General features: G+C 45.7%; 1 protein-coding gene across 3 annotated transcripts in view; it reads left to right on the top strand.

Moving 5' to 3' along the window:
- LOC104644183 (synaptotagmin-like protein 2) overlaps positions 1–25,360 on the top strand; it is a 38,433-nt gene that overhangs the window by 10,908 nt on the left and 2,165 nt on the right. For all 3 annotated transcript variants that reach the window (XM_075763596.1, XM_075763594.1, XM_075763595.1), the window contains 15 exons: positions 2,106–2,684; positions 5,049–5,200; positions 10,084–10,177; positions 11,700–11,793; positions 11,968–12,061; positions 12,705–13,826; positions 15,162–15,260; positions 17,236–17,327; positions 17,793–17,894; positions 19,820–19,989; positions 20,806–20,908; positions 21,555–21,716; positions 22,458–22,536; positions 23,130–23,229; positions 24,203–24,408. In XM_075763596.1, coding sequence (XP_075619711.1) covers positions 2,584–2,684; positions 5,049–5,200; positions 10,084–10,177; positions 11,700–11,793; positions 11,968–12,061; positions 12,705–13,826; positions 15,162–15,260; positions 17,236–17,327; positions 17,793–17,894; positions 19,820–19,989; positions 20,806–20,908; positions 21,555–21,716; positions 22,458–22,536; positions 23,130–23,229; positions 24,203–24,408 — 2,770 coding nt within the window. In that variant the 5' untranslated portion in view covers positions 2,106–2,583. The remainder of the gene's footprint in view (positions 1–2,105; positions 2,685–5,048; positions 5,201–10,083; positions 10,178–11,699; positions 11,794–11,967; positions 12,062–12,704; positions 13,827–15,161; positions 15,261–17,235; positions 17,328–17,792; positions 17,895–19,819; positions 19,990–20,805; positions 20,909–21,554; positions 21,717–22,457; positions 22,537–23,129; positions 23,230–24,202; positions 24,409–25,360) is intronic.

The raw sequence follows: 25,360 nt of genomic DNA, 5'->3' as shown, positions 1-25,360 counted from the left end.
CCTGAGACTGCCAGCAAAACCTCCAGGTGGAGCGGTCTTCTGGACCAGCTCGCTTTCCCACAGCGAGTGCATTAAGTGGTTTGATTTTTAACTATTTAAAACAAAAGGAGGAGTTGGCTGTTTGGTTTCTGTTAACCTTAACCTTTTCCTTCTAATGTAACTATTCCAGTAAGATAAAACATTCTTGGGGGGGGGGGGGGGGGGGGGGGGAAGGCTATTTACAAAGAAGTAGCCTTTATTCTTTTTCTAATTGACTGCCATACTGATGAATAAATATGAGTCTTTGCTGAAAATGTTTTCTGAAGTACTTTCAGCCCACATGTCATGGGTTTGTTAAAAATAAATAAAATTTCTAGAGAAGCAAATACTGTGAAAACTGTGTCCCTAGATACTTTTTTTAAAAATAAAATCTGTCCCAGAAATTTCTGTAAATGTCTTTGTGGAAGTAGGATTGTGCCTGAGAGCCAGAGAGGTTATATGGTTGGAACCAAGTGTGGAAGAGCTGTGCCAAGCTGAGTGAAATGTGGGTTTGAACAGTAGAGATTCATCAGGGCTGTTTCTTTTTTAACTGTTTAGAGTGGTATTGATAGTTTCTCAGATGATAAAGGCTACAATTGTAGTGTGACAAGCACAACGATACTTGCCTCAAAGAAAGGTGAAATGTTAAGTTTCCTTCCTTCCAGAAATTATTTTCAAATAATTACAGAGTTTTAATGACAATGCCCATTCCTTTTACGAGCCTTTTTATGCGGTGTTCTGTGGTATTTCTCTGTAAGCGTTAAGGTGAGATACCTATTCTTTCTTCTGACATGTTACACTATCATGAAAAAGGCAAACATTTGGGAATGTATCACCCGCAAAATAATGTAAATCTGTGAAATGATGTCAAATAAGCAAAGTTCAGCTGAAATACTTGCGCTCGACTTTGGATATGCCAGTTGAAGGGAGAGGTGCACCGTGTGGAGACAGTCCAAAGAAGAGTGACAAGATGATGAAGACCCCAGCTCTGAGGAACCTGAAGGAGCTGGGGTTGGTTAATGTGAAGGTTGAAATGTAAAATCGTGGGAGGACAGCTGCAAAGGGAGCATCCCCATGGCGGGTCGGATGGGCTGACATCTGTCAGGGACTTCTGGGGTAGGCAATAGGAAGAAGTTGTTTGCTGCCAGCTAGCTAAGCACTGACATAGGTGGCCCGGGATGGTTGCAGCACCATCCTCAGAGGGGTGGATTAGACGGACAGAGACTAGGGGTGATACAGGCCTTGGGGTTAGGGAGTGGGCCTGATGACCTTCACATCATGTTTGCCATGAGAGCGGGGATTTACTCATTTTAGTGACCTGACTCCCAAGGCCATGGCTTTGGGAGAAAAAGCCAAGTATGATGAAACCCACAGTCACCTGACAGGCTTGGAAACGGTGGAAAAATCCCATCTGGTGAGGTAGCAGCTGCCTACACAGACACGAGCAGAACTTGTGCTCCCTCGGCGACGTGCCTTATTGCCCTCAAGTTGGCCAGGAGAGAGGAAAAGGAATAAGTAGCAAAGCAACACATGATTTACTCTTCTTCCACTCCCTGCAGGCTCTGGCCATTTTCAGTGTCTGTTGAAACACTAAGTGAGCTGCGCTCGTACTGTTTGAATAGCAAATATCAGTGCAGCATAAAGCAAAGTGCACACATATTAGAAAATGAGCAGCCTCTGGTATTTTTATTGCATAACATGGAGCAATAATACTCGCAGGTTGCTGTTCTGTCATTCTCCAATTGCTTTACAAAGGTTAGCTGCTTTCCTCGGTCTCATTTCAGGCAGAAAGAAGTGAGGAAAAGAAGAATGGAGGTAAAAAGCAAGCAAGCAATTTGGTAATTTATATGCATATTTTGCTTGTAGCATGCTGAGTCAACTGTTTACCTGTTAGTAGGAAAGCGGCTAAAATAAAACATTGTCTTGGTTAGGTTAATACAGCGTGAGAAGCTGTAGGACAGGGAGGAAAATAGGGCAGCTTGTTTTGGAACTTGTGCTGAAGAACAAATAAAAACCCCCAATGTACACATTCGGTTACCATATGTCGCGCTTATCATAAAAGGGATCTCGGTGTTATTTCTTTGCAGGGATGCTTGAGCTTCACGGAGGCAGACTTCCCCATTGAAGAAAGCGCATGCCAGAGGTGCTGGGGTTGCTGGTGGTGAGACGAGCTTTCGTGCCTGTTGAGGCAGCTAAGGCGGGCGGCGAGCTCGCTCCTTCCCGTGCTTGCCTGTTTGATTGACGTTGGCTTCCCAGTCGCTGTGACTGTGCCTGAAGAAAAGCGAAGGAGCATAATTTTGCTGAGAGAATTTTCCTGGCAGGGGAAGGCATGCAGTGCAGAGAAACGTGCCAACAAAGAGCCTGGAAGTGCAAGTCCAGGTGCTAACGCAACTTCCACCCAAGCCATGCTGTTGTGAAGTCCTTTTTCTCCAGCCGCGTCTTGCCGAGCGCACCAGGGCGGGCTGCACAGGGGCTGCCCATGGCATTGCGGCAGTCTGGGCTGGATTAGTTCCTGGTGTGTCATTGCTTCGGCTGTCTGAAGAACTGAAGTAGATTGCAGGCAAGATGTTGGACTTGAGCTTCCTGACCGAGGAGGAGTATGAGAAGCTGATGAAGGTTCTGCAGAGAGATGCAGAGCTGAAGAAGAAGGATGGGGATCGCATCAGGTGAGAGAGCTGCAATAACAGCAGGACGTGAGCTTCCCCTGGGGGGATTTTTTTACTGCTTTTGGAAAGGAGAGAGAGAGTGTGTGTGTATGTCTGTGTGTGTACACAACAAGGAGAGATGCAGGCTGCAGCAGTGCTGTCCCTTCTTGTTCAGATCCTGACGGATCTTTTCATTGCACCTCTTGCTTTCTCAGCTATCATGCTGTCGCTGCTGTCCTCTCTGCAGGATTGCAGGGCTGGACTCTTGAGTTAATCAGCAGCCCCCAGAGATGCCAGGGGAAATCATCCCTTTCCTGCTCTGGGGAGGAAGATGCTGATTTCTTGGTGTCAGAGGTCTGAGCAGGGGAGTAGCTGCTACCTTGTTTTCCTCACTCAGTAGCACAGAAATTCCACAGAATATTTTAAAATGAGACTTTACATCCCCATCTCTGCTTTGTGTCCCTCCGGTGTTCTTTGAGGTGGGTGTGTGCACAGCATCCATCGTGCAGGCAGAGAGGGGCAGTGAGAAGCTATGCGATCTACCAAGGATTTGTGAGGAGCTGTTTCAGAGCCAGGAATCACTCTCAGTTCAGCTCACTTGCCACTGGCTGTCCTGGAACTCGGGTCTGGCTGATCGAGATTGCTTGTTGCTGCTGTCACTTTTTAAATGCCAGCCATTAGACCATCTGGGTTGACAGTATGCACCAAGCTCAGGAAGCTGGCACCAAACTCTCCATGGCAAGAAATGAGTAGCTCAGTGAGTGTGGGTGGCGCTGTGCCAGTTTATCCCATTAAGGATGTGAGTTTTTGACTTGCTGTTGAGCCAAAAACCAGTAAGCCCCATGTAGGAGGGATGCTCAAGGCTTGAAGGGGGAGTGGGTAGCTCTGCAGCAGGCTCTGGGGAGCCTACGTGCCCTAACCTCTGCTCGTGGGTGAGAGCTGGGGAAATTTGGTGGCACACAAGCAGATTGGGCTTGAGATGTATTTGTCTGCATGCTCTTGTATTTCCCCTGAACTGAAACAAGGTTTCAGAAAGGTTTTCTCTTTTTTTTTCTTCTTTTTTTTTCCTTCTTTTTTCTTTTTCTGAAATGCAGTAGAATTTCTGCTGTGCAGTGGAGATTTGGAGAAAGGAGTGTTTGGATTATTTCAGTTTTGTTTCACTTGTCTTTGGAAGCTGTTGCACAGAAGGCTTTCGTTTGGGAGCAGAGTCAGTTAGATCCTGAGCGGGGTGGTGCCGAGTGCCCCTTGTGTCAGTATGGCTGTACGCCGTAAGACCTTTGGTGCAAGTGTGGACATGTTTGGCTCCAACACAACCTGCCTGCTGGTTGAAATGAAGTCAATGGAATTACACTGATCTGGCATCAACAAGATTAAAATATATTCCTACATCTCCTCCGGCCCAGCACCTTGAGACCCTCCTGGGGGCAGACGCAGCCCTGATCTAGATGGGAGCTGTGCAATTCCCTGGCTGTCAGTCCTGCTGGGCCCCCCAGCACTGCCTGCGAGGCTTGAGCCTGGTTATCCCGTACCTGCTCCCTTCTGGCCTTTAGGCAGCCAAACGTGACCCTTCAAGGCTCCACGGGTATCTGGGGTTTTGCCCCTTCTTCGTGCGAAGAATTGGACTGAGGTGGGAGATTCCTCTGGCCCCTCAGGTCCCACAGGGCCCCTGAATTGCCGTGAGCTGTGGGAGGCAGTGCCAGCTGAAAGGCAGCTAATTCAGCAAGCCATGGTGTAAAAACAAAATAACCGGAGGAGGATTAAAAGTACAGGCTAGCAAACGGAGCACTGACGGGTTTAGGTGCCAAAAACCAGCCCTGGGTGTGCCCGAGCTAGTTACAGTAGGAGAAGCTGTGCTCAGGAAGCAGAGCTAACTGTTTGAGTGCCAAAATGGGCATGGCAGGAGGAGCAGGGAGAGGAGCAGTGTCTGGGGAGAATGCTGCAGGGACAGGTTGCACCCCTAAATAACATGATTTATTTCCATGGTTTGGATCAGATTTGATCCAAAAAGTTTTGCCGCTCATAAAGAGATTAATAGACGAATGAAACGGAGAAGTACGAGACCTGCAAACAGCCCCGTCCCTTCCCAAACCCTCAGGGTGGCAAAGCATACGGACACATCTCCTTGCCAGGTGACTCTGATTTGGATCTGTAACGTTTGGAAGAGGTGAAAGCCTGTGTTTACAAGGTGCTGTTCCCATTTCAGATAACGAATAAGTCAGCTTTTTTTTTAATGCTGGTTTGGCCCTTGTGCTTGCAGAGAATAATCTCTGGATCCTTTGTAGTATATCAGACAGGTGAACCATACGGACAATTGCTATGAAGGTAGCTCGGGAAGTCGAAACCTTGGAGATCTTTTTGATGTGTGATGTTCTCATTGATTTTCAGGCGAATACAAGGCTCCATCAAGGATGAAAAGAAGAAGAAGTTTGTGACAGGTGAATGGTTTTCAGAAGTGAAGGCAAAACGGTTTCAGGAGGACTTAGAGGGGCCAGATCTACTTCGGGCATCGATTAGAAGAAAAAAGGGCAAACTAGAAAGTAAGTATGTTAGTGTGCATCTTAAGAAAACAAATTGATGGACCAGAAAAAAGTGGTCAAGTGTGGGGGTCTCCCTGTACTGGGAGGCTGTCGGGACCAGCCTTTGTGTTCTGATAAGGGCATTCTCAGCTAAGCTTTCAGTACTAAAAAAAAATACCTGATTATTAAAATCAGGGCCCAAAGAAAAAAATAGTGTGACAGAGGACCACGGCAAAATCTATTTACCAGCTACGTGCAGTAAATGCCTTTTCCCCACTTAAGCTTCTTTCTTCCAAAATGTCTGTCAGAGGACACTGGTATCATTTCTTGCCATAGGAGCGAAAAGGGAAGGAGATGATGTAGGGAAATTTCTGGCATCAAACTGATATGTGTGGGTCAAACACACACACCCTCCCCAGTTCCCAGAGTGGTCTGACAAAACCAGACAGCCAGCTGCTCTCGCGGGCCTCGGGGTGGTGGGGTCAGTCACATCTTTGCAAAGGGAGGGGGCGCCTCTTTTCCTGGCAAATATTTGCCCACTTGAGGGGGTCCTTACCTAGCTTTTTACATGGGAGTAATTTCAAGGCACAATGTAGTTTTCAAAGTAAAAAGGGCTTTGGGGTCAACCGAAGGTGTGTCTGGGACCACGTGCGAATTTGAAGATATATTGTGTGTTGCTTGACATGCAGATGAACCTTATGTAAAACAGATCGAATGAGCTTTATCGGCTCAGGGCAGAGAAGAGATCAGCCCCATGTGAAACGAGGAGGACTGTGCTTTGAGTCCAAATGTAACCAGCCTGGAGCTGGCGCTTCGTGCTGAACATTTGTGCAAAGCAGTACTGGGGATGATCCACATCCAGTCCTCAACATGACGACAGGCCAACTGACTCCGCAGTGGGGCTGTGGGACCGCAGCCCAGTCTCACACAACCTCCTTGATTATTTGTCAAGGTGGGGAATCACAGATACTCAGACATGGCTGGTGAGTTACTGGCTGCTGCTGCTGCTCTGGGGAAGCCGTGGCCCTGATAGACAAGTCTACCACAGTCCCTAATACAAGGACCCTATAAACTGGGCTCTGTTCTTTTGCAATAAAGGCTATTCATAGATAAAGAGTTGTCTCCCATCTGTCCAAAATTCAAATGTCATCTCCAACAGTTCAGTTCAGCCCCCTTTCCTGGGCCCAGCTGCCCATTGCTGCTGCGGAATAGGAGCAAGATAGATCACTCCTTCGTTTGGTGGGCGTCATTGGCCAGGGTATCTCTGTAACATTAATTGCCTGGGTTTAGTATGCCCCTCTGAGCTCCACACTACTTAGACACATTCTCAAAGCTGAACACTGGTTGGGGGCTTCACTGAGAGCCTCATTTTCTTTTTGCTTTTTACTTATCCCTGACAGCTCTCGTAACTTAGCATAGATTCATTGGAGCCTCTGATGCAGAACTGGCCCGTCATATTTCATATGAAGTTGCTTTTATCCTTGGTATTAAGGATTCATGATGTCATCAAAGTTACTATTTTATCACCTTTTCCAGCTTGACAGAGTTGCCTGGCCATTTCTGCAGAGCTCGCTCTCTGCTTTTTGAGGATGTGCATTTGTGCTTGTACCCTCTTTGCATGAAGAGACAGACGCTTCAGCAGCCCCTCTGCTGGGGCCCAGGTCAGACAAGTGCTGTGTCACCTGCGGCCCAGCTAGTAGCCAGCCATAAATTGGATTCAACTGCCTGTTGCCTTGCCAGAGGCATCAGCACTCATAGCTTGCAGCCCATTTCAGGAAAGCAAAATTTGAAGTACTGTTGGTTTTAGATTTAACTTTTACTGCTGATGTGCACATATGAGATGTAGTCGCAGGTTATCATCTAAAATAATGTCCTTATTAATATAGCAGTAATATGCAAGTTATGTCTTTGCATGTGCATCACTTGTCTAATGCTGTTTTAAGAACGAAGATGCAAATGTTACTAAATTACTATAGTAATTCTGTTTAGATTTAGCTCTCTTTCAACTTTTTTTCTTCCCTTTCTTTCTCTTTTTCTATTCTCAGACTTCTTTTAGTAAAGCACGGGTATAACACGACTTTATTCCTTCCTCTTACTTTTCCCACTGCCATTTTACAGCACTGGTTGAGGATCAAGATTCTGCAGCTAATATTTTCACCTTGCTGTTGCCTGTTGCGTGCTCAGCTCCTGCTGTGGTTACTGTATAGATTGCCTCCCTTCACACGTGAGGGCAAGCTCTGCTCTCACTGACTTGTCAGCAAGAGTATTGCACTGGTGAGAGCATCGCTTGGCTCATCAGGGAACAAGGATGAGGCCCCTTTACAAATGGTTTGGCCGTACAGCTCATGTTCAATCTGCAGTAGATGAGATAAAGGCCTTTGCTTGCCATCTTGACACCATTTTTTTCTTCTCCTGGAAAGATCATTCACCTTCTGTCAGCTTTCAAGGTGATGAAGGGGTGTGTGTTCATTTAGCCAAATCAATGTAACATGTTCATGACTCCAGGGCTGCTAATCCTGATTTAAGTCTTTGATGACTGTGTTAGGGAGTGAAATGAGAAAATTCCTCCATGGAAAAGCCCCGCTGAGATAATTGCTGGCATTCCCTTTGCATGGTAAACAGGCTGAGGAGGGGTGGAAATTCGTGCCTGCAGAGGAAAATGCCCAGTGACCTGTTCTGGAGGAGGGCTTCAACCTTCAGAAGGGAGGGTTGCGTGGATCCCTAAGAGTCTTCACAGTTGGTATTGATTATAATAGAAAACACTAGTAATTGGCAGTAATATAAATCTATAAAATAGATACCCTATATTTAAACTACAGCCTTCAGAGCAGCACAAATGGATGAATTTGGTGGTAACTTCTTGAGCTTGTGTGTGATGGACAAGAGCTAAAAACCATCTAGGAGAGAGACCATTTTATCCACCTGCCGAGGCAAGGCAGCCCTGATGGCACGGTTAGCCGTGCTTTCCCCAAGCCTTGAGTGTCTTTGTTTTAGAATGGTAGGAAATGAGTAAAGCAGCTAAAGTGTTAGAGCAGGAGTGGCTGTATACATATATATGTAAATATATGTATGGACAAGTTAAACTGGTCAGGCCACTGCTAATTTCTGTTGGAATTTGCTTCTTATTCTGTCTCATCCTAAAGTTAGCAAGGGCATTTTGCTTGTCTTGATGGATTATAATGTACAAATAACCTGTTTGTGGTTATAGAAGCCAGGTATAGCTGTGTCAGTGGCTGAGACGTTTTGAAGGGCAGTGATTTGGATGGAGGAAGCAAACACCTCCCGCTGCCTCTGCCAGCCAGGAGGAGGGAGCTCTGTCTGAGGGGGAAGTGTCAGTGGAAAGCAAATATGATGCAGTGCCTTTGGAAGTGGAAGTGAGGTGGGAAATGAATGCAGTCGTTGTTTGTCAAGGTCTTTCCAACCATGACAGGCAGAGGGAAAACGTGGGAGCTCTGCGTTTGGTTCCTCTACTTCCAGAGCAGCAATCTGCTGGCATCTCCCTCCCTTGGGTCTGGGGCAGAAGAGGAAGATGAGGCTCACTATATAAATAAACACCCTCAGTGTGCCTTCACATGCCTGCACGTGACGTGGCCTGCGCATGCCACCAGCGATGCCACAGCTTATCTCTTCCAAAATGATGTTCAGTGATGCTTTTTACACATCAACATTTCCATAGACAAAACACAGTCTTTCTCTCAGAAACGTGCTCTCTAAAGCTGTCTCGTTCTTACACACCCAGACTCCTGTCCTCCAGCAGGAGCGACTCCCCAGCTTCCCACTGCTGCGGAAACCACGGGGCCACCCAGCTGCCGTCGTGTCCAGCAGACACGTGGTCCTAACACAGATGGCCCTGAGCAACGCCTGCCGTGGTCCCCTGTGCTGGGTGAGGAGGAAGAGTTGGGACTGCAGTGTTTTCCTCCATGGGGATGCACAGGCAAGAGGGAACCAAGCTCCATCTTGGGATATCCCTGCTACCTGCAGGCTGACTGTGCTGATGTTGGATGTCACCACACGGGCAGCACCGGCGTGACGTTGGTATCACAGCCCATCCATAGAACTGGTCTGCTCTTGGGCTTAGTGCAGTTTTCTAACCAGATAACAAGCAAGGCTATATTATTTAATGTCACGTATGAATCCTTTGAGCCTCTGATTTTGTTGTGTTGTGTAATGAAATATATCCTAAAGAGATTTGGCAGTTTTTGTAACAGATAGATTTACTCTTTGAAATAGACCTAGCTGCATGTGAATAAATATGTGAAGATCTTGTTGACCAGACTAGTTTTTCATTGCTGTTTGAGAGTTTAATCCTTTTGGTTTTGCAGTAGCAAAGAAAGCCTGTTTGCCAGCAAAATGTCTAATGCAACTTTATACCCTGGCAGGCTGCTCTAAAGGTTACCGTCTTCTATTGTTTTTTCTTTAGGGTCTTTGAGAGCTTAGAAGACATAGCTGAGCCTTGTGCCAGTGAAAATAGCAGGGATCTCCTCCTTAACTGTATTGGCCTGCTTTGTTTGCCAAGATCGGATGACTTTGAGTCAAAACAGGAAATGGCTGAATTTAAATCCTGGAACGGATTAACTTATTGACAGCCACCGCAGCGTCCTGCGAAGGTTTCCAACGATGCGACAGGTCCTGGCGCGAGTCAGGCCTTGGGCAGCTCCCTTTGGCCTCTCGTACCTGTGGGTCTGGAGGTGCCTTTGCCACGTAGGGAGCGCAGGCGATGCTGCCCCGGGGCTTCCCCCATCGGGAGAGCAGGCAGAGCCCCCCGTCAGCCATCTCCTGTTAAATCCCCAGGGTTTGTGCTGGTGGGAATCATTTAACAAGCCTTTGCTTTCCACAAATAAAACACACCGACTGTTACAAGTTTACATAAATGTCATTTCTCAATTGTCTCTGTTGTATTACAGATGAGGCCAACGAGCACATCTGGACGGGTCTGGAAAGCAAAGCTGCCCCGAGTTCTCCCTTCCCCGAGCACGCTGCTGGCGCAGGAAAGGAGAGGTAACCGCCGCTGCTCGTGCAGTGCTTTGGCGGCTGCTCTTACTTCTAATGAAAATTGAATGCTACTCATTAAATCCTGGTCTTTAACTGAGTTTCCGAGACTGTATAAGTAATAGGTTATATAGGATATTTTTTAAATTCTTTTTCCAGGAATTGTCAGAATATCAATCCTCCCCTAATAACTAAGTGCTAATGTGCTTATCCCAGAAAGGTCTTTTCCTGCATGATTTGATAAGGGGTCAGTAAAATGGAAGCTGTCTCTAATGTCAGGATATTCTGGTTAGTTTTCAAAGTAATTATGGTTTTATTTGTTTAATTTTTGCCATGGAGCAACACTAACAAAATGAACTGTTTGAGGAAACTGCTCATTTCCTGCTGGTGCCAACCTCTGTGTCCAGTGCTCAGCACTCTCCATCAAGGCTTGGTAGGATTTCACGTTGTGCTGACTGAGCAAAAACACCCACTAAAAGCACTTCAATGAGCAAATCGGTGGCCTCACTCAATATTCATGGACTATGGAGTAGCCATTAAAATATTCACATATGCATTTATTGTTGCTCCCATCTCATATGCACTTTTTTGTCAGCAGAATGAGGAATCGTTCTTCACAGGTGGCGATTGCTCCAGTTAAATATTAAATATGGGCCTTGACAACACTTCCAGACCTTCTGCAGCTGATCATTGGGTATTGCTTAATGAAGGTTCCAGAGTCAACAAGCCTGAGATGCTCCTGTTTTACCAGCACAGCAATGGTCCTAATGTTTTTTATGGGGGATTGATTAAATCCTGAAAAGTTTGCTTTCTTTTTCTCGTTCAGGCCTAAGCGCAAAGCATTCCTATCTGAAATCTCACCAGCTTGAGTGCTGTTATCCATCTGGAGAGCAGCCACCACTAGACACTCCCAAAGATGGTAGAAACTGTCAAGTAATTTGTTTCTTCTACTTATTTACCAGGCAGTTAGTAATTAACTTATATTCCAAGTATGAAGATTTATATCCTGTACTATAGTTTCGCCCTAACTATTATTGTCATAATCATTTGTGTAATTTCTAAGTTCCCCCTCAATCTGGTTATGCCTTTGGCCTGAACTGGGAGATGTGGCCTTTTTCTTCCTGGGCCATAGCATGGAAAGGCATCTCCCTCCTGCATGGCTTTTGGGCTCTTCAGCACTGCGGCTTCCTGTGTTTTTCCCTATGGTTTTCTCCCAGAAGGGGAAAGTCTAGATAAACCCAGAAGTTGACATCATTGTTTTTATTGAGCAAGTTCTGTACCAACTGCAGTGGGAGACTCATCCTTACTCCAAGTTCAGGCCGTTTAACAAGTTCCCCAGTCCTTCCAAGCATTAACAGAGAAAATAAACGAAGGCACCAGCTCTGGGCAGCCTTTTATTGGGCTGGGTCAGTAGATAAAAGTGGCAAAGTCACTGAGCAGAACTGAGATGATGTTGAAGATTGCCTGATCGCCCCACCAGACACATCACTACCACTGGTCTCCTTGCTCAGACGTTTCCCCTCTCCCACAGATCCAGCACACCAGCTCTTGATACTGCAGAGGACCGTAAGATCTTGCCAAAACCGAAGCCGAGACTTCTTGTCCCGCTATCTGCATCGCACAAGGTAGTATAGGCACAGCCTCTGTGCTTTGTTTCGTTACTCCTTGGACCTTCACACAGTCTGTACCTACTGGCAGGGGCTCCGCAGACTGCTAGCCCTGGTGTCTGTGCTCAAATAAAATACATTTTTCCAGTCTTGCCAGTTTATATACACTGATAGGGTTTGTTTTCCATTCAGAGATCCAGTATACGTGATGTCTCTTCCTCAGAAAGTGACACTGGAACAAGTCCATTTGTGGCTGCAACAAACAGCTTGCATTTGTCTAGAAAAGGTAAGTTTTTGTTCAGTGAGCCATTGGTGTTTCTGTTATTCAACATCAAACACCAAGAGACAAGATGCTTTTTTGTGTGTGTGTGTGTGTGTGTGTGTGTACAAATGAATAACAAAGCGTATTTCTTACCTTGGCATGTAAGAACGGACTGCCAACATTTCTGTGAATTATGCCCAAGGCAGCAGGGACCAAGAAAAAAATAATCCAATGACTAAAACTTCTCCTGGCTCTCAGTACGTTTTAAACCGAGTGCTTGGCTCACAACTCCTTAATCCACAGATTCAAGTTACCTTCTTTTTCTTGCCTTGAATGTATAGTATATTTTTGGTACATAGCAAATAGCCAGTAGGAAAGCTGTCAAACTAAAAGCAAAGCTGCAAACAAATCCCCAACTCACAGCAACAATTTAGACCTCAGTGGATTTTTTCCGCGTCCTGTTGCAGGGAAAAGGGCTGGGGTTTTCAGGGCTTTCTTCAGATGGAAGGAGGCTTCCTGGAGTCTCAAAATGGGGAAGAATTAGGAACGTATTGGTAGGTTCTGGAAACTCCCTCTGGCTTCCCTTTGAGAAGCTGCAGCTTGGGCCTTCCAGGGAAATACGATGTGACGTGGTGGGACAGACTGTGAGCATTTGTTGTCGTTGTAGGTCATGGAGCATCTCCATTGCCCACCAAGCTTTCGGAGGATGCTGTGCCTCAGCCCAGCAGTGCAGCTGGAGGAGAAGCTGTTGATGGGGCCACTGGCGCCACGGCGGGGGCAAAAACTCCACCCGAAGAAACTTACGCTCCCAGCAAGATACCAGTTAAGAGGAAACCAAGCAGAACTTTCCCCAGGTCCGAGCAGTTTGTCAGTCACGTGGGGCCAGCAGAGAACAGCCTCACAAACAGAAAGCTGCTGGCAAGCCCCAAACCACTGACCGCAGAGGGGGAAAGCAGCCAGGCTGTGAAGCAAGGCGTGAACTATACAATCTCATCGATGAGTAACAAAGAGGAGGATATCGGCCTCGATCGTGAACACTTCAAGAACTTGAAGAACTTCTGGGAGAAGGGAGCAGACTCTGTGACAGTGGGGAACATGTCGGGGGACCCGAGCTGGGTGGAGGCGGACGGTAGGCAGTTCAAGCTGTGCCGCTCACTCTCTGTGCAGTCTGGGCAAGGCCAGAACAGCGAAGAAAAACCTGGTGTCTTCACCAAAACAAGAACCCCCTACAAAAGGACAATAACCTTGTCTTCTAGCGAGGAAGAACCGAGCTATGTAGCTCCTGCAAGGAAGGGCTCGGTTTCCGTCATTCCTAGATCCACGTACGCCAAGAGCAAAGGCGGCCTGGTTACAAGAAATAACTCGCTGAGTGAAAGCAATGGGAAGCTGCCAGTGCCAGAGGAAGAGAAGGCGGCACAGTGCTGCTCCAAGAAATCCAGATTGCCTGTGCGAGCGCCTTCCATCAAAATCGAGTCGCCTACCAAAGAAGTGTCTGGCAGCACGTTTGAGCCAGAGACGCCTACAGATGAGTTTATCGTGGCAGCAGAGCGCAAGCACGCAGCGAATTCCCTGGCGAGCAAGGTGCAGATACTGATTGAGCCTGTGCTTACAGATGGTGAAACTGATGATGAGAAAAAGGAACGATCTGATTTGGGCACTCATGACAACATGGAAATAAATGGAGAGCTACCTGAGGAAAAAATGTGTGAGTCTTCAGACAAGCCAACACCCGGTGAACCAGCCGGAGAGAGAGAGGCCATTCAGGGAACAGACTCAGCTGTTTACTCAGGTACTAAGGGCTGTAACTGCACCCTGTGAAATCCCAACAGGGAGTCATCCCTAAGCCTGTTTTCTTCCCTAGCCCTTCTGCATTTTGCACATTTTTTTTCATTTGTCCATTTATCCTATATTGCAATTTGTGCAGAGTTAGCATGCGTGGAACGTGTTTAGCAAACAGCTCTGGAAGCAAATCTTGTGTAGCGTCACGCGAATGTAAAAGGGGGCAGTGCCCTGTTCCCTTGCCTTCCTCCCCGCTGCCAGCCCTCATGCCTTACCTGCAAGCACCTCAGCTCGGGACAACCCTCCCATTTCGTTAGCGCTACCTACAACAGGTCACGGGAACTTATTTCACTCACTGGGAAGACTGTATTTTCTTCAGATGTGGGGCTGGAGGAATTCTTTGTGGTGGTAGAGATAAGTCTGACACAAATAGCAGAAATAAAACGTGAAGCAAAATGTTTAATCAATACATGGGCTGTTAGGCTACCTTGATTTAGCAGCTGGCTGTCAGTGTTTAAATGACATTTTGGGTCTTTTGGGAATCCACAAGTGAATTGGGATATTAAACTGCAACCAAAGTGGACTGAACAAGGAGTCTGATCTTTCTGGGTTCCGATAACCATGTTCTCAACCATGATGGTGTCAATAGTATCACCACTTTATCGGCCTCTTCCTCCAGTTTGATGGGCTTTTGTAGTGGCTGTTACTATGAGCAGAAGTTATTGTTAATTGCAATTCATTTTACACATGAGCTCTGCCCACAGCTCTCCTCTCTGTCGAGCAAAGACTTAGGAAGAGAGCACGCCTTATCTCCTTTTTCCAAATTTCCTGTCCTCATGTACCTGGGTAAGAACTGTTTGAGAGGATTTCCATAGACTCATCTGATTTTGATTTTTAACTGTGTAATTTCTTGGCTTATTCCCTACCTTGTGTAACATTTCTATGAAAATCCTGAGTTGCACTTCAGATAAACACAAACATTTCCTTTATATACCAGATCATTCTTATTTTTCTCAGGTTTTTTGCCTTATTATTACATTCATTTCAGGATGATATTAGCAGATATCTGTTTTGCACTGGAAGCTCTTTGCAAGTGCTGGTCTGTTTTAGGGACTGGGTTAATCCAGTGTTTACATTTCCCATCACAGTGTGAAGAATTTTTCTCAGGGAGAGACATTAAAGTGCATTGATGATTTAAAAGCAGCCCTGTGTAATGTAACTGCAGTGTGCTCTAAGGAGAGGGAACAAGCCAGGAGAGGCACGCACGCACACGTGTGCTTGTTGACACACTGCCCATTTGTGTTTATTTATTTACCGTGCTGATTTGGCTTTTCATGTATTCCAGAGGAAGATGGGGATCATTCTCCCGCCGCTCAGGCATTGGCCCGGGCAAATAGCATTAATCTTGCAAAGAGCATGGTGAACATTTACACAACCACAGAGAGTGAGTAACATCTTTCTTTCTCCTTTTTGGTTTACGTTCCCTGAAGGTAATATATTATATTATGCCTGAGCTCTGCATCCCTGGTGCTTTTCTGTTCATGTACCGGGCAAGGAAAATGACATATTGTTTCATCATCAAATTAGAGAGTTTACAGTGCCTAAAATTTAATTCAGAGCCAGGAAATTGCAGCTAGATTGATGGTATGTTACTCAGTGTCTTCAGCAAAAAACACAAGAGCTTCAAAGGGTTGGCAAGAAGCTTGTGCCCATCCCTCCTCTTCCCCCATGGAGTACTGTGGGAGCTGCACGGCAGCCTGCGCGGTGTAATCAGAGATGCCAGAGCTTGTGTGCAGCCTGCGAGTCGTGCTGCAGACTCCTGTCACACCCTCACTGGGCTTGCACTGCCCAGCCTGGGCCTCTCGTCTCACCCAGAGCAGACCCCGTTTGCTGGGCTGATCTCCCCAGCTACCAGGCGGGCCATCCTTTATGGATGAGAAGCTAAGGAGAAGGCAACCAAGAAAGCAGCAGCAAACCTGAAGAAGCTTGTCTGTGCCACCAAGAAGCCCAAGAAAGCAGCAGCCAAGGAAGGGGGCCCGAAGGAAGGCAGCAGCAGCCTCTGCAGCCAAGAAAGTCAATGAAAGTTGCCAAAAGATGAACACTGGCAGCTAAGAGCTTGTGTAAACGCAAAGCATTAAGGCCAAGGCTGCCAGGACTGAGGTGAGAAGGCTGGGAAGGCGATGCCTGAGGAAGGGGAAAGCCGCTGAGAGGTTGTTTAAGTAAGCCCACCCCCTGGTTGGGAGAGGGAGAAGGCAGCCTGCGGGTGGGACGCGCTGCATCGCCCCGCGACTGTGCCCACCCCGTCCGGCAGCCTGGTGCCAAGTGCATGCGCTGTCGTATGGTGCAGCAACATATCTCACACAGCACGGTGGCTCCAATCTTCAGGTCCCACGCGCATTGCTGTTCAGTGACGTGGTCTTCACGCAGATGGCCAAGACTTTAGCCTCCCTTCATTAAAGCTTACGTAGAGCCACAAACTCCATGCTCAGAAACCCTCCTCTACAGTTACACTTACTTGTTTGCATATAACAAGTAGTCGTAGTCTGTGGAGAGGGCTAGACTTTATGCTTGGCTCATGTTTGGAAATAAAAATAGTAAATATCAAATGAATGGTAAATCATATAAAAGGTAAATCACATAAAAGGAAAATACCAAAGAAGCTCTTGGGCATTTTGAGCACTGAAGAATGTATCATCATGGCTAACTTGCTAAACAAGTGTGTATATGCATGTGCATATTTATGCACATATATCTTCTAAAAACAAGTTCTTCTGGGATGAAGATAGTCATCTTCAAGGAGGTTGTTGAGAAAAGATAAAGATAGAACAAATAGGTTTTATTTAGACATTTAAGCAGTCCATTAACCATCTTTCTAAATTGATATGAAGCTTCCTGACTTTTTTCTTTTAGGTATCAGGCTATTGTCCACCTCTTTGTCTAGCAGAGTATTTGAGAGGTATATGCAATGGTGAAATTGTAGGTATAAATATTTTACAGCTCTTCTGCACAGAGCAATATACTATGAGATGAAAATGTGAGCGTGTTTGGTTTTTTTGACAAGGAGGCAGATCTGTATGGTTTTAGTCTAAATTAAATCTACACAGAGAAAGTGGTGCGAACAAAATACACATCGTTAGGCTAATGAGTGAATTAAATTAGCCACTAGAGGGAGTTTGTACACTCCCACACATTGAACGAAAACACACTGAAAACAGCTTTAAGATGTTAGCTAGCAGTTTTTGACCTGGGGAGGGCCAGCTTCAATGACAGATGACAGAGGTGGGGGCAAGTGGGTGGTACTCCAGTGCCTCCCACAAGCTTGTCCTCCTTCCTTGTGCCCTTAAGCAAGAATGTGGCTTTCTTGTATTTTCCTGACTCTGACAAGATATCTTGATGCCTTTTTTTGTTTGTACCTACAGCATACAATAAACCTCATTTGATACCCCATCAGTTTCTTGAGCCTGAAAGAGTCAAAGAGCTGAGCAGATCCTCTCCTCTCCTGTTGTCTGAGGTAGGCTAGGTGCCAGAAATGGCTGGAATAAGGTTCACAGCATCCCCTGAATGGCAGTCGGTTTCATGAGAATGTTCCTCCTGCACACTGACGGTACTTGCTTTAGAGCATGCCTTAGTTATGTCATAAATAAGTGAGAAAAGCCTTAAGAAAAAAGCCCCCTATAACCTAGACCAACCCTTCTATCCTGGAGGAGTTTTAGTGCTTCCCCCTGTCTCAAACCACACTATTCTGTGCCCTTCCCAAGAACCCAGGCGGTTGCATGCAGCTCTGTTTGGAGGCAGTTAATGATGACGTTCACTGCCGGTCGGAGGGAATGCCTCTGGGGAGACTCCCGGCACTCTCCTCCGCTCTCCTAACCTGATCGCCGCTTAATGGGACTCTGCTGAGCTATTGGTTTTTCCCTGTAGTGTTGCAAAGTGCTCATACAGCAGAGCTTAAAGATGCTTGTTATTTTCTGAGCAGACTGAATCAGACACAGCTTCGGAAATCAGCTTCCAGTTTAACAAGCACAAAAAGACGCCTAGCATTGGCAGCCACTCGTCCGACATGGCATCTGTCTCCTCGGTAGGTATTTAACGCGTACATCTTGCTAGAGTTTCTCACTCGGATGCAGTGACACTGCATTTAGGCTGATACTGGTGATGTGGCCTCCGGAGTATCCTGTTGGTTTCTGCGTGGTACATTATTAAAAGAATGGTGATGGTTAATTACTTACTTGCGTTAAAGGAGTGTCTCCAGGTACAATTTCAAATTAGAGACCCACTGGGTCGTTGTTAGACAAATTCACAGTAAGCGATAGCCCCCACTCTGAAGTGCGGATGCTCTGAAGCCTGGCAGCGTGCAGGAGAGGTGGGGGGAGCTTTTTCTAGGTGGGGAAATGAGGCACAGAGCTATTAAGTGACATGTTTGTGGTCCAGCTCCAAGAGACCTGGGACTGCAGACAGGTGCCCTCTGCAAGCTCATCCTTCACTTTATCGGCAAATTCGAGGGAAATCAGAGTTGGACAGCAAAAGCATGATTTAGAGCTTCAACTTATAAGGAAAGCTGAAAAGAGCTGAGTGTGTTTAGTGGAGTATTTTTAAAAGATTCCTTAGAGATAATGTTTTTGGGGGGGGGCCTGCTTAAAAGTGCTTGAATTTGCTGCATTACTGTTATAGGTATCTCCAAGGTATATATGTGAGATGTAAAGAATATATGTGAAGCAAAGCTGGTAGGGACAGGTCATGAATGTAGATAAATAGGTTAAAAAAAACATTGAACTTTGGGGCACATGAGTCTTTCTCCTAGTCTGGAGAGCCTGGGAGCCATAAATGAGCCTTTTGTCTCCAAGTCACACAGGTGTTCTTGAAAATCTCACTCAGGATTCTCTGCTGGGGTGAGTATCCTGATGGGATGGTAAATGCAGCTCCAAAGACTGAGAGGAGATGTTCAGCAGGTTCGTGGAGGTTATAATAGAATGACATTCAGAACCAAAGGAAGTAGGGGAAGACAGAGAAGAATTGAGTTAATTACTAGGGAAGTTTTATGATAAATGTTCATGACTGTACCACAGAAAAGTGCCAAGAGGGTTAATTATTTGCTTTGTCAACGGCATTAGCTTTTATGTTATCCCATCAGGAATCATGAGTGATTGGTGCAATAGAAAATTTGCTCATCTTTCTGGAGCTGTGTTTTGCTTCTGCTTCATCACTTTCTACAAGTGAAAGACAAAGCCTTGAAAAAAGAACCCCAAGGACTATGGGCAAATGCAGTTTGTTCTGGGAAAGTGACTCTTGGGTGCCTAGCTCCCGATTTATACCTGTAGAAACATCATTTTGCTGTGCCTTTGTAGCAAGTAGATGCACACAGGCTGTCTCTGGTGGGACAGTAGCTCTTTAGGAAAGGGGTTATATCTGTTTCTGTTTTGTACAGCTCCATGCACATTGTGAGCAAGCAACAAGATAGTAATAGTTTTTCCCATATTTCTAGTCTGATATGGTTCTTACTAGCCTATTTTAAAAATTGATTGACGATTGTGTAACTATATCTACCAGAAATAATAAGTTTGTATACAGATGGTTGAAGTTCTCTCAATATATTTCTTAGTCATGAGACTGGTCAGGATAGCAGATGTTTGCACTGTAAGCATAAGGGAAGGGAAGAGACTTGTGTGCCCCCCCCCCAGTAATATTTGGCTGCATTTCCTAAAGTTTTGGGATGTAGGGGTGAAGAATTTTCTGCATTTACTGAGCATTCAGGAGAATAGTGCTTCTAAGTCCTGGTCTAGGGTAGCACATCCTTGTGAGACCCTCATTCAGGTTCCCCAGCCCTTGTTTGAGCTCAGCTGCAGATGTGTACTATTTCTGTGTCAAGGACACAATGCTACATAAGGACAGAAATTGCAGATTATTTCTCTGGGAATGCACTTTTCAGACAATCGTCTTTGTCCAGAAACCAAGTCAGGAGGGTGCCTGTTTCATTGGCACTGACCTTGCTCTTCCACCTGGCAGGTGAGTGGCAGTGTGCTCAGTGTCTACAGTGGTGATTTTGGGAGCGTGGATGCCCAAGGTACCGTGGAGTTTGCTCTAGACTATGACGAGAAGAACCGGGAGTTCCAGGTTCATGTGTCCCAGTGCAAGGACTTGGCTGTCGTGGATGAGAAGAAAGGCAGATCTGACCCGTGAGTGACACTTTGGTGCCTTGTGACTTTTACATTGCTGAATTTTGTGTTCTGGAGGGTTTTTTTCCTTGTTTTCTTTTTTAAAATGTCATGGTTTCTTCCTTTTTTCCTTCTGACTTCTGGTGCATGCCTACTGCTGGGACTTTCCTAGCTGATGGTTCTGGAGCCATTGGCATCAGTAAATATGTTGCCACAGACTTAAATTTGAACAGATTGAGAAAGCTTTGATCACTATGAAGACAGTTCCTGTTATCACTGGAATACGTTCTCTCTGCATCCATGTGAACCTCTGCCTCCCCATGGTGAATACACTTTGGTAATAATTCCGGTGATGCAGACACGTATCTATATGAAAAGTCTGTAAAGAAGTGCTGCCAGAGGCACAGTGGTAGTTGTACAGAGGTTAGTGATCTCAGGTTTGAAAGGTGATGAAAAGCAGCTTGGATTTGAACCCTGAGAGAGAGACTTAAAGACATTCCACCTCTTTCCTCCTCTCTAGTTTCACCCTGATTTTGAATGCACAGAGATGCTATAGTTACGGGCATTTCAGAAAATGGATGTATGGCCTTGCTGGCTTCCCATATTGCCTAGACAGCTGCCTGTTCTGAATGTTGGTGGCACCCACCCATCTCCAGTGAGATTTATAACTTCACGTGCAAGCCAAGTTAAAATCTTGGCAGATCTCTTAATTAGTTTTGCCTTCAAAGAGTCAACTCTAGGTCTGTTGTTTCTATGTCACCGTTCACAAGTGTTACCCTCTTGTTAGAGCTTAGGAATACAGAACAATATCCAGCTGGAGTTTGTTTTCTTGTATAGGTATGTCAAAACTTACCTGCTCCCAGACAAAGCTAGAATGGGTAAGAGGAAAACTTCAGTGAAGAAGAGGACAGTGAATCCCATTTACAACGAGGTGTTACGGGTAAGAACAAATACATGCTCTGCAAACCTGTGTTGCAGCAGGCACTCGTACCAGGTCAGATCTGGAAGGATCCTGCCTTCTTGGCCAGGCGTCTTTGCCTGCCTCCCACCAACGCTGCACTGCTCTTCCCTTGGGTTTGTAAAGGTTTCTCTGCACCCATCTTTGTGGCACCCAAGTGGTTCTCTGTCAAACCATGTACTGATCTTTGGATGAGATAAGGACCTGCAGCCTGTGCCGTCTTCAGCCAGAGCAAGGGGTGTTCTTCTTCCCTTCCCTGGCACACAGTCACGAGGCGTGGGACTAGTAAGAAAGGTTTTCGTTATGTGATCTTACTCATCAAAGCCTAGAGGTTTATTTAACAATGCCTGGGCCTGTGTTAATAATTCTTGAAAGAATATTGGTTTTGCCCTGTGACAAACGGAGCGCTAGATTCGCCTGTGCTCGGCAGAAAAGCTTTGTCAGGGTAGTAGTATTGCTGCAGGACAAAAAAAGAGATGTTCAGAGTGGGGCCGGTCTGGTAGTGCATGTGTGGAGTGGGTCTGATCGTCTCAGCCAGAGCTTATTCAAGCTTTTGAGTAGTTTATTTCCAGTTGTGAAAGAAACAGAAGAAAATTTTGAACAACCTGACTTCTCTTTCTTCCTCTAGTATAAAATAGAGAAAATGGTATTGCTGATCCAAAAATTAAATCTCTCTGTTTGGCACAATGATCCACTGGGACGTAACAGTTTCTTGGGAGAGATTGAAGTAGACTTGGCCAGCTGGGACTGGAGCAACAGGAAACTCAACTGGTACCCGCTGAAGCCCCGAGTAAGTGCATCTCAGCTGCAATCCCGCTTCCTAGCCCAACCCTTTAGAGCCTTTAGGGATGGTAGAAGTCCTTCCTGACTCCTCTGAGGTGTGTGAGTGGTGTGGTGGAGCAGGACAACCTGAATGGTACCTAGGGAAGCTAGTAAAACACCCACAAGCCCTGGACACGTTAGTGCAGTATTCAGTGCTCTGAACACAGGCCTTCTCACGTCTTACTCGGCGACTGATCTGTAGGGACACCTTCATAAATGTGATCTGACACTAATCAACAGAAACTTTGACGTGACTTTGCCTCTCTCTCTCCTCACGTAAAGACCATCCCTTAAAAACAGACAGCAGAGTACTGGGTGATGCAGTTGAACGTACCTTCAGAGATAAATATTCAGGTGCCACTTTTTGTAAAGCCCGTACAGCTTCCTGAATGCTTCTGGGTTCAGAGGTCTGATTTGAGGTCTTTTTTCAGAAAGTAAAGGACATTTGTCTTTCAGAACTAAGATGCTTAATTATGTCCAGCTGGACAAGTCCGGAAGGGTGGCCTTGTTCTGAATCCTCAGGCTTTTGGTTCTGAGGGACTGAGTTCGAGAACAAGGCACAAAGAAAGGAGCTGCCCTGCGAACAGGCTGCCCCAGCCATGCAAAATCAGTTTGTCCATTTGTGCCCCTCCATTGAACTCAAAAGCTGTTTGCCTTGCTATGTTTATACAATGCTTCATTTAGTCAATCATAACTCTTTCTGTTTCAGAGCCTTTCTGCTGTTAATGGTGTGGATCATCGAGGAGTGATGAACCTGTCTATTAAGTATGTCCCCCCAGGAAGCCTAGGTAAAATGTGTTTCATGCATTAAGCTGTATTGCCTGTATGTAGACATGCAACTTGAAATGCCTCATCTGTTTAAGGGCTGGTTAAAGACTAATCTCATTAGAGCAAGATCTTAGAGATCAGCACAAAGGCACAACCAGCAGTGCTTAATAGCACTGTCTGCAGTCTACATCTGATTTTCACATCTGGATTTATTGGGAAAGTGTTGGGGAGAGAGGAAGGGCTCAACAGCCTCAAACTCACCAGCTGTTAGGAGCGCTGTGAGCACCGTAGGGTGCTGTGATGTGGTAGCAGCAACACACAGCCCCTCTTACTGTGGGACAGGCACAAGGTTGGGTTTGCCCAGCAGTTCCTTCTCCTTTCCTGTTTCAAAGCAGCACAAGCACATTGTGCCAGGAGTCCTTTGCAGCTGCAAGCATGACAGGGCTGGTAGTAGTGCTGTGGCACCCAGGCAGAGGGGTGCAGAGTTCACGAGGGAGTGAGTACACAGAGAAGTCATGTTGCTGCTCCCCCAGGTCCCTGGAGAGGAAGCCTGTCATTTTGCTAGCTATCGTAAGGACTGGCGTGACAGCTTTTCTCTTCTTCTAAATGACAGGTCCCAGGAATCCTCCCTCTGGTGAAGTTCACATTTGGGTCAAAGACGTCAAGGACCTGCTGCAGTTGCGTCCTTCTGGAGTTGACTCCTTTGTGAAATGGTAAGTGCATGAGTACAGTAGTGGCTTTGATCCTGGGTCTCTGCCTCCACAAAGGGGTATGTTTTCTTCTCTTCTCAGGTTCACCTAGCTGTCCTGTAAAGCCTTTGTGTTGCATTGGGCTCTGCAGGAGAGAATTGCCCTTGTTACTCACTTGTGGACAAATTAGGAAAATCCTCGCTGTGATAAAGCTCTTGGTCAATCACTGTCTGTGACTCACTCAGTGATTTGCCTCAATAACATCTGAGTGAGAAGAATACATGGGCCCTGCACATCGCCCCAGTGTGTTCACATGAAGTTGTGAATTTTGCCTTGGTACGGGCTCGCATGCAAAGTTTGGGAATTTGTTAGGGACTTGCCAGAACTGACATACGGATGGTTGGATCCTGCTTTGGTCTTCTCCAGAATTTTGTGTGTGCATGTTTTCTGCAGCCTGCAACATCAGTTCTTCCTGTTATATGGGAGAAGGTGCGGCAGATATTCCAGAAAATTAAAAAAATTTTAAGGGGATTTTAAGATTTTTTCAGCGCTTTGAAGTGCTCACCATGTTTTTTGTATATATTTTAAATCCTTACAGAGTTCTCCTGCAGAAAGGTTTGCTGCTCAAGAAGCCTGAGCATTTTGAGATGCTCTCTTAGGCATCTAAGGGATGCAAAGTTATGAAAATAGAAATATGGGAAAGTAATATCCATTTTTTAATGTAAAATGTCAGTTTGCAATAAAAAAATGCCAAAAGCAGGAAATTTTTAGCAAGTACTCTCCTTTCTGAAAAGTCTGCTTTTAAAATGGATTTTCTTAGGAAAAAAAAAAAGTTTCATCCAGGAATTTTGAACATTTCCTATTAAATCTAAAGAGATTTCTTATGTTGAAACCCAATTCCTCCTTTCTTCTTGTTTAGACCAAGGAACTTTGTAGGAACATTCCAAATCTCAGGTGATACTCAATACTACATGATGTATTTTTTCTCCTCTCATAGCTATGTGCTTCCAGACACCAGTAAGAAGAGTTACCAAAAGACCCGAGTCATAAAAAGAGACACAAACCCTGTTTTCAATCACACTATTGTCTATGATGGCTTTCATACAGAGGATCTAAAGGATGCTTGTGTTGAACTGACTGTATGGGATCATGAAAAACTTACCAACCATTTCCTTGGAGGAATCAGATTGGGCCTCGGGACAGGTGGGTGATTTCCTTTACATTAAACAAATACGGTTACCGTATTGCTGAACAACAAGATATAATGGAAAGTTGCAGAGCGTTTTCCTGGTGGGGAGAAACCAGGGATGGGGAGTCTCAGTAACCGGTGAGAGTCTTGGTACTTGCACTGTGTCTTGGATGGAGGAGGCCCTGGAACCATGATAGCAACCCTCTATTCCCACATTTTCAGCCAACATCAGCTCTGAGGTCTGGCAAACCTCAAGAATCTTTTTGGGTCCATCAGAGGGTTTTCCTGCAGTTACAGGAAATCGGGCTGCATTACAAATCAACGTTATATTGCTGCTCCTCCCAGGGAAGAGTGCTCAGAGATGAACATGAATGTCATGTGGGACAGCACCACCTGGTGACCCTGTCCACATCACCTCCTCCCTTGAAAAGGAATAACTAATATTTGAAAAACAGGGCGAGCTACACTAGTTGCTCTGGTAGGTAATCAGTACTTAGAGTACATCAGCTGGAAATAAATCACAAGTTGTCTGGGTGTAGACTAAGGTGTTATTGTTGGGGTTTTGGTTTTGTTCCATTTTTATTTAGATGACATCATAGTGCTGAAAGACCTCAGGAGAGGTGCCATTTGCTCCACTGGGAGATAGTCATTGTCTCCGGGAGTTGATGGCATGAGGTTCCACTTCAGAGAAGGGCTTAGACGTGCGCTTAGCTGGAAGTGTTTTACTTCATTGGGGTTACTCATCCTTGAAGTTAGGAAAATTCCAATATTTTTAAGCCACAGTTGTAAAGAGCGGATGGGACCATCTTCTGTTGTCCAGGTGTCCATCATGGAGGTTCATCCCTCTCTAAACATCCTATCCTAGCTTTCAGTGTATCCCATACCTAGGCTTTAACAGGTAGCGTGTTCATCTTTGCATTTTTGTAAGTGGGATATCTAAGGTTTTCTAAACTATTTATTGTTAAG

This window comes from Balearica regulorum, chromosome 11, assembly GCF_011004875.1.
Source record: "Balearica regulorum gibbericeps isolate bBalReg1 chromosome 11, bBalReg1.pri, whole genome shotgun sequence".
Classification (NCBI taxonomy): domain Eukaryota; kingdom Metazoa; phylum Chordata; class Aves; order Gruiformes; family Gruidae; genus Balearica; species Balearica regulorum.
The sequence above is the reverse complement of the archived record's forward strand: the minus strand, read 5'-3'. Positions and strand labels throughout refer to the sequence as shown.